General features: G+C 46.3%; 1 protein-coding gene across 1 annotated transcript in view; it reads right to left on the bottom strand.

Annotated features, from left to right (window-relative positions):
- Positions 1-17363, bottom strand: part of LOC137431900 (integrin beta-1-A) — a 240023-nt gene that overhangs the window by 15088 nt on the left and 207572 nt on the right. The window contains exons 12-15 of the mRNA XM_068123734.2: positions 16353-16487; positions 5464-5657; positions 5013-5251; positions 584-815 (exon numbers count right to left, since the gene is read on the bottom strand). Of these exons, the coding sequence (XP_067979835.1) occupies positions 584-815; positions 5013-5251; positions 5464-5657; positions 16353-16487 (800 nt within the window). The remainder of the gene's footprint in view (positions 1-583; positions 816-5012; positions 5252-5463; positions 5658-16352; positions 16488-17363) is intronic.

Genomic DNA, 17363 nt, shown 5'->3' with positions numbered 1-17363 from the left:
CTCACCTATACACACATGTAGACACACTCACCTATACACACATGTACACACACTCACCTATACACACATGTAGACACACTCACCTATACACACATGTAGACACACTCACCTATACACACATGTAGACACACTCACCTATACACACATGTACACACACTCACCTATACACACATGTACACACACTCACCTATACACACATGTAGACACACTCACCTATACACACATGTACACACACTCACCTATACACACATGTACACACACTCACCTATACACACATGTACACACACTCACCTATACACACATGTACACACACTCACCTATACACACATGTAGACACACTCACCTATACACACATGTACACACACTCACCAAGACACACATGTACACACACACACACTTATACACACATGTACACACACTCACCTATACACACATGCACACACACTCACCTACACACACACATATACACACACACACACACACACGTGCACACACACACACACACACACACACACACACACACACACACACACACACACACACACACACACACACACACACAACGAGTATTTACATGTCCTACCTGTGCTCAATGCAGGGTCGGCAATTGCGGCACAACTCGCAATACTTTCCATAGTACTTGATATCAAAGCAGCTGCACGTTCCGCACTTACAGACGCCTCGGCCACTGCACGTCAGCCCAGAGTATTTCCCACTTGGCGCCACGCATTGACTTTTATCCACAGGACAATCACACGCGTTGCCCGTGAACCCAGGGTTGCACTCACATCTATCACACCAGCACTTCCCTTGGCCTGTGGGTAAAGAACACGTCAACATGGCAATCGACAGCATTCCTAATTCTTGGACTTTACTTGATGAATACAGTGGTGAGGAAAAGTTTGTGAACGCTTTAGAATTTTCTTTATTTCTCCATAAATTTGATTTAAAATGTGATCAGAATGACATGTCTGTCGTGAAGCTCGAGTTTGTCCACAAGAGTGACATGTCTGTCGTGAAGCTCGAGTTTGTCCACAAGAGTGACATGTCTGTCGTGAAGCTCGAGTTTGTCCACAAGAGTGACATGTCTGTCGTGAAGCTCGAGTTTGTCCACAAGAGTGACATGTCTGTCGTGAAGCTCGAGTTTGTCCACAAGAGTGACATGTCTGTCGTGAAGCTCGAGTTTGTCCACAAGAGTGACATGTCTGTCGTGAAGCTCGAGTTTGTCCACAAGAGTGACATGTCTGTCGTGAAGCTCGAGTTTGTCCACAAGAGTGACATGTCTGTCGTGAAGCTCGAGTTTGTCCACAAGAGTGACATGTCTGTCGTGAAGCTCGAGTTTGTCCACAAGAGTGACATGTCTGTCGTGAAGCTCGAGTTTGTGCACAAGAGTGACATGTCTGTCGTGAAGCTCGAGTTTGTCCACAAGAGCGACATGTCTGTCGTGAAGCTCGAGTTTGTCCACAAGAGTGACATGTCTGTTGTGAAGCTAGAGTTTGTCCACAAGAGTGACATGTCTGTCGTGAAGCTACAGTTTGTCCACAAGAGAGACATTTTAGCGTGGAAGGAAAATACGTCCGAGGTATTCGCCAATCTATTTATTCAACCATGTGACCAACCAAATCGTCCTCGTCACTTCCGGTTGCAACCGGTATCGAAAAGCCGAGATCAAGTATATTTACATATCACCACAAAAAAGGCTAAATGATTCCGCTGCAGTATTCCCCCTCCTAATGTGGTAATTGGACTAAAGGAACAAACAAAAGAATACATGTTGACCGACTGTCCATGCAAAAAATCAATAAAAGTCACAACCAAGACAAATGGTCAACAGCAAAAGGTACTCTCATACATATCGTGCCAGGAAGTGTACATGACGCCCAGAGTGAGTTTTGTGTACGACAGTAAGGTAAGGACACCGTGTCATGGGTGTCGCACCAGCGGTTTGAGGGAGGGTCGGCTCTGGTGCTGCATCAACCACCGCTGATATCGAGTATTAGGGTCTTCTCAGACCATTGTAGAATGTTGTAAGGTCCATCATGTGGTGAATGCTGTAAGGGTCTCGGGACAGAGTCACGCCGCACGAATACGTGGATCCATGGAGAAAACTCCTGGGGAATTAAAACGGAAGTGCCCAAAGTGTACGAATTGGTGTCGCCCAAAGGCCCTGCATGGCCTACCAAGTTGGTTGGCATAGATGCAGGTGTTGGGCAAGGTGTCATTGCACCGTACATTAGCTGAGCAGCGGAGCATCCAAAGTGGGTCATTCAGAGCAGCTCGTGTACCAATCAAGACCAAAGGTACAACGTCCGTCCAGTGCGTGGTGTTGTCATGTGCTTTTTGGGAAGACCTGAGTTGGCCCAGTGCGTGGTGTTGTCATGTGCTTTTTGGGAAGACCTGAGTTGGCCCAGTGCGTGGTGTTGTCATGTGCTTTTAGAGAAGACCTGAGTTGGCCCAGTGCATGGTGTTGTCATGTCCTTTTAGGGAAGACCTGAGTTGGCCCAGTGTGTGGTGTTGTCATGTGCTTTTAGGGAAGACCTGAGTTGGCCCAGTGCATGGTGTTGTCATGTGCTTTTAGGGAAGACCTGAGTTGGCCCAGTGTGTGGTGTTGTCATGTGCTTTTAGGGCAGACTTGAGTTGGCCCAGTGCACGGTGTTGTCATGTGCTTTTTGGGAAGACCTGAGTTGGCCCAGTGCATGGTGTTGTCATGTGCTTTTAGGGAAGACCTGAGTTGGCCCAGTGCGTGGTGTTGTCATGTGCTTTTAGGGCAGACTTGAGTTGGCCCAGTGCATGGTGTTGTCATGTGCTTTTTGGGAAGACCTGAGTTGGCCCAGTGCGTGGTGTTGTCATGTGCTTTTCGGGAAGACCTGAGGTGGCCCAGTGCGTGGTGTTGTCATGTGCTTTTAGGGAAGACCTGAGGTGGCCCAGTGCGTGGTGTTGTCATGTGCTTTTAGGGAAGACCTGAGTTGGCCCAGTGCGTGGTGTTGTCATGTGCTTTTAGGGAAGACTTGAGTTGGCCCAGTGCGTGGTGTTGTCATGTGCTTTTAGGGAAGACCTGAGGTGGCCCAGTGCGTGGTGTTGTCATGTGCTTTTAGGGAAGACCTGAGTTGGCCCAGTGCGTGGTGTTGTCAAGTGCTTTTAGGGAAGACCTGAGGTGGCCCAGTGCGTGGTGTTGTCATGTGCTTTTAGGGAAGACCTGAGGTGGCCCAGTGCGTGGTGTTGTCATGTGCTTTTTGGGAAGACTTGAGTTGGCCCAGTGCGTGGTGTTGTCATGTGCTTTTAGGGAAGACCTGAGGTGGCCCAGTGCGTGGTGTTGTCATGTGCTTTTAGGGAAGACCTGAGTTGGCCCAGTACATGGTGTTGTCATGTGCTTTTAGGGAAGACCTGAGGTGGCCCAGTGCGTGGTGTTGTCATGTGCTTTTAGGGATGACCTGAGTTGGCCCAGTGCGTGGTGTTGTCATGTGCTTTTAGGGAAGACCTGAGTTGGCCCAGTGCGTGGTGTTGTCATGTGCTTTTAGGGAAGACCTGAGGTGGCCCAGTGCGTGGTGTTGTCATGTGCTTTTAGGGAAGACTTGAGTTGGCCCAGTGCATGGTGTTGTCATGTGCTTTTAGGGAAGACCTGAGGTGGCCCAGTGCGTGGTGTTGTCATGTGCTTTTAGGGAAGACCTGAGTTGGCCCAGTGCGTGGTGTTGTCATGTGCTTTTAGGGAAGACCTGAGTTGGCCCAGTGCGTGGTGTTGTCATGTGCTTTTAGGGAAGACCTGAGTTGGCCCAGTGCGTGGTGTTGTCATGTGCTTTTAGGGAAGACGAGTTGGCCCAGTGCGTGGTGTTGTCATGTGCTTTTAGGGAAGACTTGAGTTGTTGGTGAAAATGCTCCACCACGCCATTCACTGCTGGATGGTAAGTGATGGTTCACACACGATCGGTACCCAGGAGTCGAGTCAGCTCGCGAAATAGAGCCGATTCAAACTGGCTACCATGATCTGTAGTGATGGTTTATGGAATACCAAAATGTGTGATCCAGGTGCGGACAAATGCCCTGCTAATGGTAGGTGTAGCGATGTCACCTACCAGTGTAGCCTCCATCCAAAGGGTGAAGTGGTCAATGCAAGTCAGCAAATAAGGAACGGTGCATGTTTGATGGTAGAGGAGAACGACAATATCCGACACTATCCACATGGAGAACGTTTCTAATTAAACATAAAATGGTCACAACCTCTCCAATGCTCCGGAAGTCCTGTCGTCTTTCTCGCAGACGATGCGATCTTTTTTTCCACAATGTGCCACACAGTACTCCATCCCTTTGCCAGACAGATAGCAGCTGAGGTCCCTCTGTTTATCTTGAAATGATTAGACTCCAGTCTGATATATGGAACATGTCCTACAACCCTGGAAAATCTCACTGTCTCACCGAAAAAACGAACCCAACTATCTACTTTCACGGTCAGCCGCTGGAAGAGGCTCGGTCTTTTGATCTTCGAGGTGTGACAATAAGCCATGACCTTTCCTGGGCCAAGTACAAAGTGAAGCTGGCTCTCAAATCCAGCTGCAGACTTGGCATCCTCTGTCGTTCAGTCTTTCCTTGGAAAATCAGAGCTATTCAGTCCGCAAGGCCTTTGTGTGTAACTCAATGGAGTACTACCCTCCACTATTGGCTGGTGCCCCAGCATCAAATCTGTCTATCCTGGATTCTGTGGAATGTAAAACTCCCAAAATTATTGGAATCTCCTGCATGACACCGAAACACCGAAAATTTCATACGTGCACAGGGTCAGGTCATGGGCACACAATAATTTCCCCTGATACCCCCCCGCCCCCTGTGAGGGTGGACACATAGATGACTTGCAATTTTCACCTGTGCACATGGTACGGCACAAGTGGGTTAACCTCGCCCCAATCCATAAATACAAAGATGGTCACAAAATAACAAACGTTACCTAAAATATATTTATGAACAGAAGATTTAAAAACAAACTTTTTCATTTGATTCACAAAACGCTGTAAATACTTTACCTCCACAGAGAGAGTTGTTGAAGCGGGGACAATTCAAGTTGTTGCACTCACAGAACTTTCCTCCAATGATCTCCTTGCTATCCTCGCTCTGCTGGCACTCGCACGTGCCACAAAGGCAATCTCCATGGTTACTGCATATCTGTGACTCGTTCCCTCTCTTGCACTTATCTTCAATCTCCTTTGCATTTGTGCCCTGCAGACTGCAGTTACACCACCTGCCCTGCCACTTGTCGTTGCATCTACGCACAGAAAGTACATTTGTATTGATCAGAGCAAATCTGCAACGAATGCTACATCGCCAGTCCTGTTTTACTTCAATATCCCTGTTTTTTTTTGTTTGTTTGTTTTTTTCCAAGAACTCATGCCATAAAGATTATTGAAAAACATCTCATTTGTGAATATAAATGTAATATTCTTGCACGCTCATGACAAGTTGTTGTTGTTTTTTTACCGGCAGGTTCCACAATGTAGAGTTCCATGTTTGTCGCAGTTGCGGGAATTGTGCTCGGGTGCGTCACAATTACATTCACAGTCATATTCGATGATAACTTTCAGCTTCTCTTGAAGGCCTAATGCTTTGATTTCAAACTCGGTCTGGTTGGATTCTGGGCAGGTATCGGCCTTCACAAACACCTGAAACTGAAGCTGCAGGGCCACGTTGACGAGCACAAGTTATTTGGCAAAGAGAGGGGGCTTTGATACCATATTCAATGGAAAATGACAATGAACTGCATTCTTAAATAAGAAAGAAACACGGATATGCAAAAACAGTCAAACACAAAAAGTACTCCGCTTTATTTAATATACGTACACTACAACACGACACGACACCTCATTTCATCACATGACCCAATGTATGGTACCTGTGTTCCACACACTACGTAGGGACGGGTCAGAGGAAGATGGCGATGAGGTACACCAAAATATACTACACGGTGTAATCATTCTCAAAATAGTTCCTTCAATGAGGTGTCATTCCCATAAATTTAAAGCTTTGTCTTCTCTCGTGCTTTGTACCTTGTCGGTGACTACTTTCGTCCTTTACATGTGACATTGTTTCATCTTTAGGCAACTCAGAGACAGTTTCTATAACTGTGGAGTATACATATTAACCCTCGGTGAGAATGTTACCCTCATGACAACGCACATCCCACAACCTCGAAGGTAGATCGTCATGCGAACCCTCTTAGCTTGATCGAGATCAGATCAGCCAAAAACAGGAAGAGCATCCACAAAACAAATGCACCACCAAAAAGCACACTTCCATATGTCCATATGTATATAATCAGTCAATCACAATAACATCTAAAATATACAACAACAACAACAACAACGGGCATTTTAAGGCCATTTTCCCTGCTAGAGCGGGGGTTAGCCTTGCGGGCCCCATGACAATCATAACAAAACAACATCTAAAATATAGATAAACACAATCCAGGTAAGCCTATGTAGCTGCATCATACCTGTACAGACGTTCCTCCTCGTTATGTTCTCAACATGATCATTGTTGATGTGATTTATTTACGTGACATCATGAGACACAGCCAAGGTGCAAACCTCTGATAGAAATAAATACTGAATAATTACATGTCCATTTCATTGTGACCTCATCACGTGATGCTGCGTTGTGGTAAATGTTTTCACATGGGGATCCTACATGGAGGTAACAATCTCAATACCAGGTATGTGCACCTTCGGAAAACTCAATGCATTGTACCGTCGTCACATATGAGCACTCGAATTAGAGCCTGGGGATTAGTGTCCCACCTTTAAATCATCTCTTGGTCCAGCTCATCGAGGGTCTGTGGCTGTCTTGGCAAGGTCCAGCTCATCGAGGGTCTGTGGCTGTCTTGCCAAGGTCCAGCTCATCGAGGGTCTGAGGCTGTCTTGGGAAGGTCCAGCTCATCGAGGGTCTGTGGCTGTCTTGGCAAGGTTCAGCTCATCGAGGGTCTGTGGCTGTCTTGGCAAGGTTCAGCTCATCGAGGGTCTGAGGATGTCTTGGCAAGGTCCAGCTCATCGAGGGTCTGTGGCTGTCTTGGGAGGGTCCAGCTCATCGAGGGTCTGTGGCTGTCTTGGGAAGGTTCAGCTCATCGAGGGTCTTTGGCTGTCTTGGCAAGGTTCAGCTCATCCAGGGTCTGTGGCTGTCTTGGCAAGGTTCAGCTCATCGAGGGTCTGAGGATGTCTTGGCAAGGTCCAGCTCATCGAGGGTCTGTGGCTGTCTTGGGAGGGTCCAGCTCATCGAGGGTCTGTGGCTGTCTTGGGAAGGTTCAGCTCATCGAGGGTCTGTGGCTGTCTTGGCAAGGTTCAGCTCATCGAGGGTCTTTGGCTGTCTTGGCAAGGTTAAGCTCATCCAGGGTCTGTGGCTGTCTTGGCAAGGTTCAGCTCATCCAGGGTCTGTGGGTGTCTTGGCAAGGTCCAACTCATCGAGGGTCTGTGGCTGTCTTGGCAAGGTCCAGCTCATCGAGGGTCTGTGGCTGTCTTGGCAAGGTCCAGCTCATCGAGGGGCTGTGGCTGTCTTGGCAAGGTTCAGCTCATCCAGGGTCTGTGGCTGTCTTGGCAAGGTCCAGCTCATCCAGGGTCTGTGGCTGTCTTGGCAAGGTCCAGCTCATCAAGGGTCTGTGGCTGTCTTGGCAAGGTTCAGCTCATCGAGGGTCTGTGGCTGTCTTGGCAAGGTTCAGCTCATCGAGGGTCTGTGGCTGTCTTGGCAAGGTTCAGCTCATCCAGGGTCTGTGGCTGTCTTGGCAAGGTCCAGCTCATCCAGGGTCTGTGGCTGTCTTGGCAAGGTCCAGCGCATCGAGGGTCTGTGGCTGTCTTGGCAAGATTCAGCTCATCGACTTTCTGTGGCTGTCTTGGGAAGGTTCAGCTCATCGAGGGTCTGTGGCTGTCTTGGGAAGGTTCAGCTCATCGAGGTTCTGTGGCTGTCTTGGCAAGGTCCAGCTCATCGAGAGTCTGTGGCTGTCTTGGGAAGGTTCAGCTCATTGAGGGTCTGTGGCTGTCTTGGCAAGGTTCAGCTCATCGAGGGTCTGTGGCTGTCTTGGCAAGGTCCAGCTCATCGATGGTCTGTGGCTGTCTTGGCAAGATTCAGCTCATCGAGGGTCTGTGGCTGTCTTGGCGAGGTTCAGCTCATCGAGGGTCTGTGGCTGTCTTGGCAAGGTCCAGCTCATCCAGGGTCTGTGGCTGTCTTGGGAAGGTCCAGCTCATCGAGGGTCTGTGGCTGTCTTGGGAAGGTTCAGGTCATCGAGGGTCTGTGGCTGTCTTGGGAAGGTTCAGCTCATCGAGGGTATGTGGCTGTCGTGGCAAGGTTCAGCTCATCAAGGGTCTGTGGCTGTCTTGGGATGGTCCAGCTCATCGAGGGTCTGTGGCTGTCTTGGGAAGGTCCAGATCATCGAGGGTCTGTGGCTGTCTTGGGAAGGTTCAGCTCATCGAGGGTCTGTGGCTGTCTTGGCAAGGTTCAGCTCATCGAGGGTCTGTGGCTGTTTTGGCAAGGTCCAGCTCATCGAGGGTCTGTGGCTGTCTTGGCAAGGTTCAGCTCATCGAGGGTCTGTGGCTGTCTTGGCAAAGCTCAGCTCATCGAGGGTCTGTGGCTGTCTTGGCAAGGTTCAGCTCATCGAGGGTCTGTGGCTGCCTTGGGAAGGTTCAGCTCATCGAGCGTCTGTGGCTGTCTTGGGAAGGTTCAGCTCATTGAGGGTCTGTGGCTGTCTTGGCAAGGTCCAGCTCATCGAGAGTCTGTGGCTGTCTTGGGAAGGTTCAGCTCATTGAGGGTCTGTGGCTGTCTTGACAAGGTCCAGCTCATCGAGGGTCTGTGGCTGTCTTGGCAAGGTTCAGCTCATCGAGGGTCTGTGGCTGTCTTGGCAAGGTCCAGCTCATAGAGGGTCTGTGGCTGTCTTGGCAATGTTCAGCTCATCGAGGGTCTGTGGCTGTCTTGGCAAGGTTCAGCTCATCGAGGGTCTGTGGCTGTCTTGGCAAGGTCCAGCTCATCCAGGGTCTGTGGCTGTCTTGCCAAGGTCCAGCTCATCGAGGGTCTGTGGCTGTCTTGGGAAGATCCAGCTCATCGAGGGTCTGTGGCTGTCTTGGGAAGGTTCAGCTCATCGAGGGTCTGTGGCTGTCTTGGGAAGGTTCAGCTCATCGAGGGTCTGTGGCTGTCTTGGGAATGTTCAGCTCATTGAGGGTATGTGGCTGTCTTGGCAAGGTTCAGCTCATTGAGGGTCTGTGGCTGTCTTGGGATGGTCCAGCTCATCGAGGGTCTGTGGCTGTCTTGGGAAGGTCCAGCTCATCAAGGGTCTGTGGCTGTCTTGGGAAGGTTCAGCTCATCGAGGGTCTGTGGCTGTCTTGGCAAGGTTCAGCTCATCGAGGGTCTGTGGCTGTCTTGGCAAGGTCCAGCTCATCGAGGGTCTGTGGCTGTCTTGGCAAGGTCCAGCTCATCGAGGATCTGTGGCTGTCTTGGCAAGGTTCAGCTCATCGAGGGTCTGTGGCTGTCTTGTCAAAGTTCAGCTCATCGAGGGTCTGTGGCTGTCTTGGCAAGCTTCAGGTCATCGAGGGTCTGTGGCTGTCTTGGGAAGATCCAGCTCATCGAGGGTCTGTGGCTGTCTTGGCAAGGTCCATCTCAGAGGGCCTGTGGCTGTCTTGGCAAGGTCCAGCTCATCGAGGGTCTTTGGCTGTCTTGGGAAGGTCCAACTCATCGAGGGTCTGTGGCTGTCTTGGCAAGGTCCAGCTCATCGAGGGTCTGTGGCTGTCTCGAAAAGATCAAGGTTTTGGATGGGGGAAGATAAGAGATGGTGGTGAACAGCTGTTTTAAAGACCTGGAGGGTGGAGTGGGATTGAAGAGAGTGAGGGAGTTTGTTCCAGAGGCGGGAGAAAAGAGGAATGAAGGAGTGAAGGTGAGCAGAGAGTCTTGATTTTGGCAGTTTAACCATAAGAGGGTTGCAAGCAGATCTTGTGCGACCTGTAGGAATATTTGCGGGACAGAGCCCAGAGAGAGCTGGCGGGGGGCAAGGCCAGAGAGGAGTCGGTAGAAGACGGAAAGACCACCAACCTGCCTGCGGTGAGTGAGTGAGAGGCCCTTGGAGTTAGCTTCATCGCGGGAGATTCCAATGATTCTGAATGCTTTGGTTTCAACAGCGTGAAGACGAGCTAGGTGTGAGGCAGGAGCACCAGCCCAGAGGGGAGAGCAGTATTCCATTGAGCTGCGGATGAAAGCCTTGTATGTGGTGAGGAGCTCAGGTGTGCCAAGGAAGGACTTCGCACGACGGAGGATGCCCAGTCGGCGACTGGCTTTGGAGGCCAGATTTGAAATGTGGTTTTCCCAGGAAAGATCATGGCAGATAGTGAGACCCAAAAGCTTGAGTGACAGAACTTCTTGGAGAGGATTATTCAGAAAGTGGATGGGAGGGTTGTCCAGTCGGTCTTTTTGGAGAGACATCGTAAGAGTGTGAGATTTGTCAGGATTGAAAGACATGTTCCACTTGTTTGCCCAGTCTGTGATTTTGTCCAGGTCTGCAGAGAGTGAGGAGGCTGCAGACTGCCGATCTGAGGGATGAAGAATGGAGCGACAGAGAGTAGAGTCATCAGCAAAGTGATAGAGAGGATTTTCAAGAGAGTCAGAGAGATCATTGATGAAGACCAGAAAAAGCACAGGGCCCAGAACACTGCCTTGGGGAACTCCAGCCTGAACAGGAAGAGGAGATGAGAGAAACCCATTCAGGGCCACACATTGACTACGATGAGAGAGGAAGTCCTCCAGCCATGCGTGGAGATTTCCATGGATACAAAAAGAGGAGAGTTTGGTGAGCAGAGCGGGGTGCCAGACCGTATCGAAGGCACGTGATATGTCAAGGGAGACAGCTCTAATTTCCTGTTTGGCATTGAGGACCTCCATTCATTGTTGAGAAAGCAGAAGCAGCATGTCCAGAGTAGAGTGACCATGTCTGAAACCAAATTGATGATCAGAGATCAAGCCATTGGAGAAGAGGAAAGATTTCATATCTGAAGCAATGATGGAGTCCATGACTTTGCTGATAATTGGGAGAAGGTTGATTGGTCTGTAGTTGCTCGGATCTGTAGTTGCCTTTACCCCTCTATATCTCTGAAACGGCTCAATGGAAAAAATTGAGTCATGGCTCATTCTAAAGAACTCTACAATGGGACCAAAAACATGTTTATTTAGTATATTAAAAGTGCTAATGTTACGAGGTTAACATTCCACAAATAGATCCCTTGCTCCCATGAATATGATATTTTTTTTACATAACCTTAGTTAAAAAAAAACTTAGAATGCAAAAAATGTCGACGACATATGTCACATGGTTCGACCTTTGGCCGTCATATGTCATATGTCCCCAAAAAAATTCGCCATATGTTTTTCGTGAAAAACACGAAAACCCCTTTTTCTCTGCAACGGCTGAACAGATTGAGCCCAAACTTTGCATGCATAATTGCATACCCATGACGAACAAAAAGTTTAGCGATCATGACGTCATGCGTCACATGGTTTCGGAGTTATGACGTTTTTAAGCATAAATTTAAAATGCTATATCCTCCATAATTTTTGAAGATATCGAGTGGAAACTTTACACAAATGTTCCACATGGGGGGAAGTTAAAACGTTACTTGAGACGTTTTGATAAGTCACATGGTTTGGCCGCAATAAATAATTGAAGGAAAATCATAAAAAGCTTCTATCTCTTGAACCACTGCATTGATCGACTTGAAATTTCAATGCAATGTATCTCTCATCAAGCGGAATAAGTGTTTAAAATTTCAACATGATTGGTTGTACAGTTTCGAAGCTAGAAGTAGTTATTGTTGAAAGAAGAAGAAACGCAACACTTTCTTATCAGGCCACGTGACTCATTGTGCCACTGCCATTTTTCAGAATTATTTCCTTTAAAAATCATTTTCTCTGCAATAATTGGACCAATGGACAGGAAATTTTGTTTTGGAGAAAAAATCCATTTTCTCCGAAACGACTGAACAGATCGAGGCCAAACTTTGCAGGCAGAATCGCATGCCCATGCCGAATAAAAAGGTCTGCGAGCATGACGTCATATGTCACATCGTTTCAGAGTTATGATATTTTTAAGCATAAACCTTTAAAACCTAGCTCCTCCCTCATTGTTGATCATATCGAGTGGAAACTTCACAGATGTCTTCAGCATATCAGTCTGCCAAAATTTCCATTTGGAATTTGCGATGGGTCACGTGGTTTGGTGGTGATAAATAATTGAACGAATTTTTTTTAAAATGATATCTCTTGAACCGCTTCATTGATTGACGTGAAACTTCACAATAATATAGAAGTCATGAAGTGTAACAAGTTTGCAAAATTTCAAGATCATTAGATGTACGGTCTGGAAGCTAGAAGTTGTTATTGTGTGAAGAAGAATAAACGCAACACTTTTTTCTCAGGTTGTCGAGAGTGAGGAATGAATTATTTCTCACACTGCACACGACGAGCAGGCAGCGCACGGAGCGACCTCAGCGGGTCATTTGGACCTCAAATAAAATTCTGATTTCAGATTTGTCAATCGCTCGGGTATATTCAGACACGACCGAAACAGATTTGGCGAAATTACGACTATTTTTGACGAAAATATGACACTATCGCATTTTATATGGAGAACCCGTGTGTGTGTGTGTGTGTGTGTGTGTGTGTGTGTGTGTGTGTGTGTGTGTGTGTGTGTGTGTGTGTGTGTGTGTGTGTGTGTGTGTGAGGTTACAACAACTAGTCAGATGTATGTTAGCACAGGGAGCTAAAGTTGGTGGATTCAAACAAGTTTTCTTCAATATCACAAATCGAATTTGTAAAATACAATACGAATAGTAAAAAATATTATTCATGAGATCTTTATATAAATACAGTACAATATAAGAATTAAATATACTACAAATCAATGTTGCTAGGAATCAGTGGTTACTAGGATACGGCAGCATGCCAAAAACCGTTATAGGTGACAGTTTGAACATTCGAAATACAGTTTGATCCAGAGGTAGGTGGTGTGGTCATGCTGGCTGGTAGATATGGTTTATTTAAGGTAAGGCCGAGAAAAATATATTTCCGGTCTCTGGTCAGCGCGCGCATCGATTTTGACCCTGCGCGTCAACAATTCTTTTTTTTTTCAAATTTCCAATGGTACCGACAACAGCGCGCGCTGTCTATATAATATAGAGCACATCATAAATTATAGAGCACATTAAACATAAACAATGCCGCGCTGCCTCAAGTATTCGCGCGCGTATACTTGAGGCGGCGCCGAGTGAGCCGTGACGTCACGTTCTCGCCGAAAACGCGATTTCGAGCGTGAGGAGCCATATAATCATAATGTATGCATGTTGCCGGGCCGACGCGCTATCTCGGGAAATACGGGTCTGTGAAGGGCGCCATCGGTATCGACGTTCGCGCACGGTTCTCCCCTACAAAACTACGTTTAGTTTGTCCAAATGCAACCGGCCATTCCAAAGATATGAGTAGTTTTGTGTGCCGTGCCGTCATGAATCCAATCGGCTGGATCTTCATATTGTCATTTATTGAAACGAAGACGTTCTTTGTCGGGTTCATGTGAAGCAACCAGAAGGCCAAGAGAGCTGCGGGCTACACGATGACGTTTACAGCGTCAAATCGATTCAGCGGTTCGGCGGATAAATGAATAAATGTGTTCCGTTTACGCCGTGACGTCACCACGTGATTCTGAAATACGTGTGCTGCGTAAATACGAATCCATTTTTTTTGAAAATAAACATCGTCTCGCGGTTCGTCCAGGATATCTCTACAACCACAAGGCCCACTAAGTCAGGAGTGGTCTTAAAATTTGTGCATTTATTCACACTACATGAAGACCTTTACGATAAATGAAGAAATGTGATCCGTTTACGTTATGACGTCACCACGTGCATCGTGTCATCCCGTGCACGAACAGGTTTCCAGCAGATGTAGTCATTTGCGCATGCGCGGTTTTTTCAGCGTTGAAGTCATTCAAACCACTTGCGCATGCGCAGTGTTGACGCGATCGACGCATTGGAATGTTTTACGGTACGGCGAGGTGATCTCGACAACGAAATGGCAGTCTATCATATGCTTCAAGAACTTAATGATTTTCAGAATAAATACATTTTAAAATAACTTAAGCTTCTGTTCATTATTTACAAAAAGGCCGACCTGTCCCATTGGCTGTCTTTAATTTCTCTCTGGACAGCGCCACGGCAGATGAGGAGGACCGCAAGGCATGAGGACACAAAAAAACAACACCTTTATATGTGCAATCCATGCTTTTCAAAAACAAGTACAAAAAGTTTTAATTAAAACAAAAGCCGCGTCGATGTTACACAATGCCTAGATGCAGCTGTGCCTATAACGTCGATGTTATAGGCACAGGACATTCCTATTGATTCGATTACTTGATGTTATTTTTGTGCAAAGTGAAAATATATCTCGGCAATTTCCCGTGTGTGGCGACGAATTTTTAATATATCTCAGCATTTTCCCGTCTGTTATTTCAGGCGGTGTATGACTGACCATGCCGCGATTTAAAATAAATATATCTCGGCAATTTCCCGTGTGTGGCGACACGTGAACGAAGCTATGCTCCTCTCTCCACATTATTGTGACGACGTATAAATTAAATATTTCATCGTGACGATTGTCATCAAATGGACGAATTTTTAATATATCTCGGCATTTTCCCGTCTGTTATTTCAGGCGGTGTATGAGTGACCATGCCGCGATTTAAAATATATATATCTCGGCAATTTCCCGTATGTGGCGACACGTGAACGAAGCTATGCTCCTCTCTCCACATTATTGTGACGACGTATAAATGAAATATTTCATCGTGACGATTGTCATCAAATGGACGAATTTTTAATATATCTCGGCATTTTCCCGTCTGTTATTTCGGGCGGTGTATGACTGACCATGCCGCGATTTAAAAAAAAAATATCTCAATGGACTTAAAGTTACAGGCCTTTGAGAATTCATTTCGTTCTATAAAGGGCAACTTTCATCGGAATTTCTTCCCGTTTTTTTTCAACCGAGTCTAAAACTATGTTAGCGACTGTGAAAAATGAAATGATATATCGAATTTGATTTGAAATAAAACTGTGTGAGAGAGGAAGACACCACGGGCCGACAAAACAGGCCTCAAAGCTATGCGAGTTAATAAAATGGTGGATATTTGTTTATATGAAGCCTCTCCCACAATGGGTGGAGCTATGGTTCCCAGAATGGGTGGAGCTTTGAGGTTTTGTCTTCTCTGCAAGAAGAACAAGAAGAACAAGAACAACAGCAGAGTGCACTCTATGACCAGCGGCTTGCGACGCGGCTAAAAAACAAGGGAAAAAAACTGCATCGCAGCATCAATTCTGGAACTTTGGTCTGACCAGAGACCAGCAATATATTTTTTTTGGCCTAAAATGTGCATGATTTAATGATATTATCATATAATGGAGTGTGTAAGGAAAGTTATAAATACTGTATATGATAATACATTAAATCATACAGCGAGTAAAGTTGGAATAAGTGTTGTTGGATTGATGGGTTGACTGACTGCCTGGACGCAACTGAGGTTGTGGATCGACTGTGCACCATCTATTGATGTGGATCCATGATCGAGGTTGTGGATCCGCCGTTTGGAGAGGTCCTGGGCTGAAAGGATCGAAACCTCGAGGAAGAACGGTGCCCAGCTGATGATCCGTGCAGTCGGGAAACTAGTCAATTGCTTACAGGTTAAGGTTCTTGCTTTAGGTAGAAGAACTATGTTTTGAGGTTTACAATTTAAATAAAGTTGAATATGGGATGTTGTGAAATTAACATAATTTACAACAATCCTTTGAATTATTTATATTTAAGTTTAGGAACAACCAATACTGTACAATTAATTGTGTGTGTGTGTGTGTATGTGTGTGTGTGTGTGTGTGTGTGTGTGTGTGTGTGTGTGTGTGTCTGTGTGTGTGTGTGTGTGTGTGTGTGTGTGTGTGTGTGTGTGTGTGTAAATAAGAGAGAGATATAATTGTGAGGAACAAATGAAAAAACGAGATGTGTGTGTGTATCGGGGTTGTATCAAAGCATGTCCAATGAAAGTGGGGTTATATCCAAGCGGGGTTGTATGAAAGTGGGGAGGCAGAGGAAACCGGTCATCACTGCCAGCAGTTGTAAAGTGGCAGTTCTAGTTCTGAGTTGTTTTTCCTCTTATTTCATGAGCGATATCTTATCAGTTATCACTCACAACCTTGTTCCTCCTTCAAGGTAACACATCATCATTAATTTATAGTTTAAATAAAAAGAACCATGATGCAGATCACATTTCTTAATGAGCATTGTTGTGGAGCAGAGAACAGGTAGTTGCTTACCTTCTGACCGATCTTTACGTTGGAACACTCTCCTCGATCTGCAGTAACTGTGTCGTTCCCACAGGTAGACAAGTATTTAACAGTGAGTCCCGCAGGTAATGAGTTGTGCTGGATTATGATATTTGATGAAAGATTCTGTGAACACAACAATCCATCTGTTTTCATCAAAGACAAATATGTAAGGAAGTTTTGTCTTTGCTCCAAAACAATATGGTGGACAAACTGGAAATTGCATCGTAGCAAAGCCTTTCAACATTATATTATGCATCGTTGCAATCTTTTGTCTGTTTTGCATACTAACACTACATGAGTCGTGAACATATTCTGATTGGTCAGTGTCCCTGGTGGTCTACACACCACAATGTGGTTCACCAATCCATCACTATACCATGCAAGGGGTATCAAAACCTAAGATGGCAGAAAGTGCTTCGAAATTTTCCTGGGTTTATTAAATTGATCGTTTAATTCATCTTGCTACTTTAAAGTCAAACATAGCAAGAATTTTTTTGAATCAGGGAAACGTTTTGACTTTCGGTTGCGCAGGACATGACCGACACATCTCAATATTAGCCTCGATCTCTTGTCCATTCAAACTTTCCTCAGACTTGAGAAAAACGGAATTATGCGAGGGAAAATCAGCACCAAGAATAAGCCAAGGTCAGAATTCCCCAAACGATGTGAACAAGCAGGAAATGTTAATGAAGTCCATGATATTTTGAGAGAACATCACGAGGCAGGCACATAGTTGAGACATTGGGCACCTGTCATCATGACTGGGTCAGTGTATTCCATCCTCATGGAAACATTGGCAATAAAGAAAGATTTCAGAAAATTTGTGCCAGAATCCAGGGATGAAAACCTTCAATGCTGCTCAGAAGAGACCTCACCAAAATCTCCGGAGAACTTGATGAGCAGACTTCTACCCTCGGAAACGACTGACTGTCAGGATTGTGACTCAGGATGAGTCATGGGCTCACCATTTTAATCATGAAACCAAATAGCAGAGCATGC

The sequence above is a fragment of the Myxine glutinosa genome, chromosome 7 (assembly GCF_964187855.1).
Source record: "Myxine glutinosa chromosome 7, kmMyxGlut1.1, whole genome shotgun sequence".
Taxonomy (NCBI): Eukaryota; Metazoa; Chordata; class Myxini; order Myxiniformes; family Myxinidae; genus Myxine; species Myxine glutinosa.
This window is presented reverse-complemented; position numbering and strand designations above follow the sequence as displayed.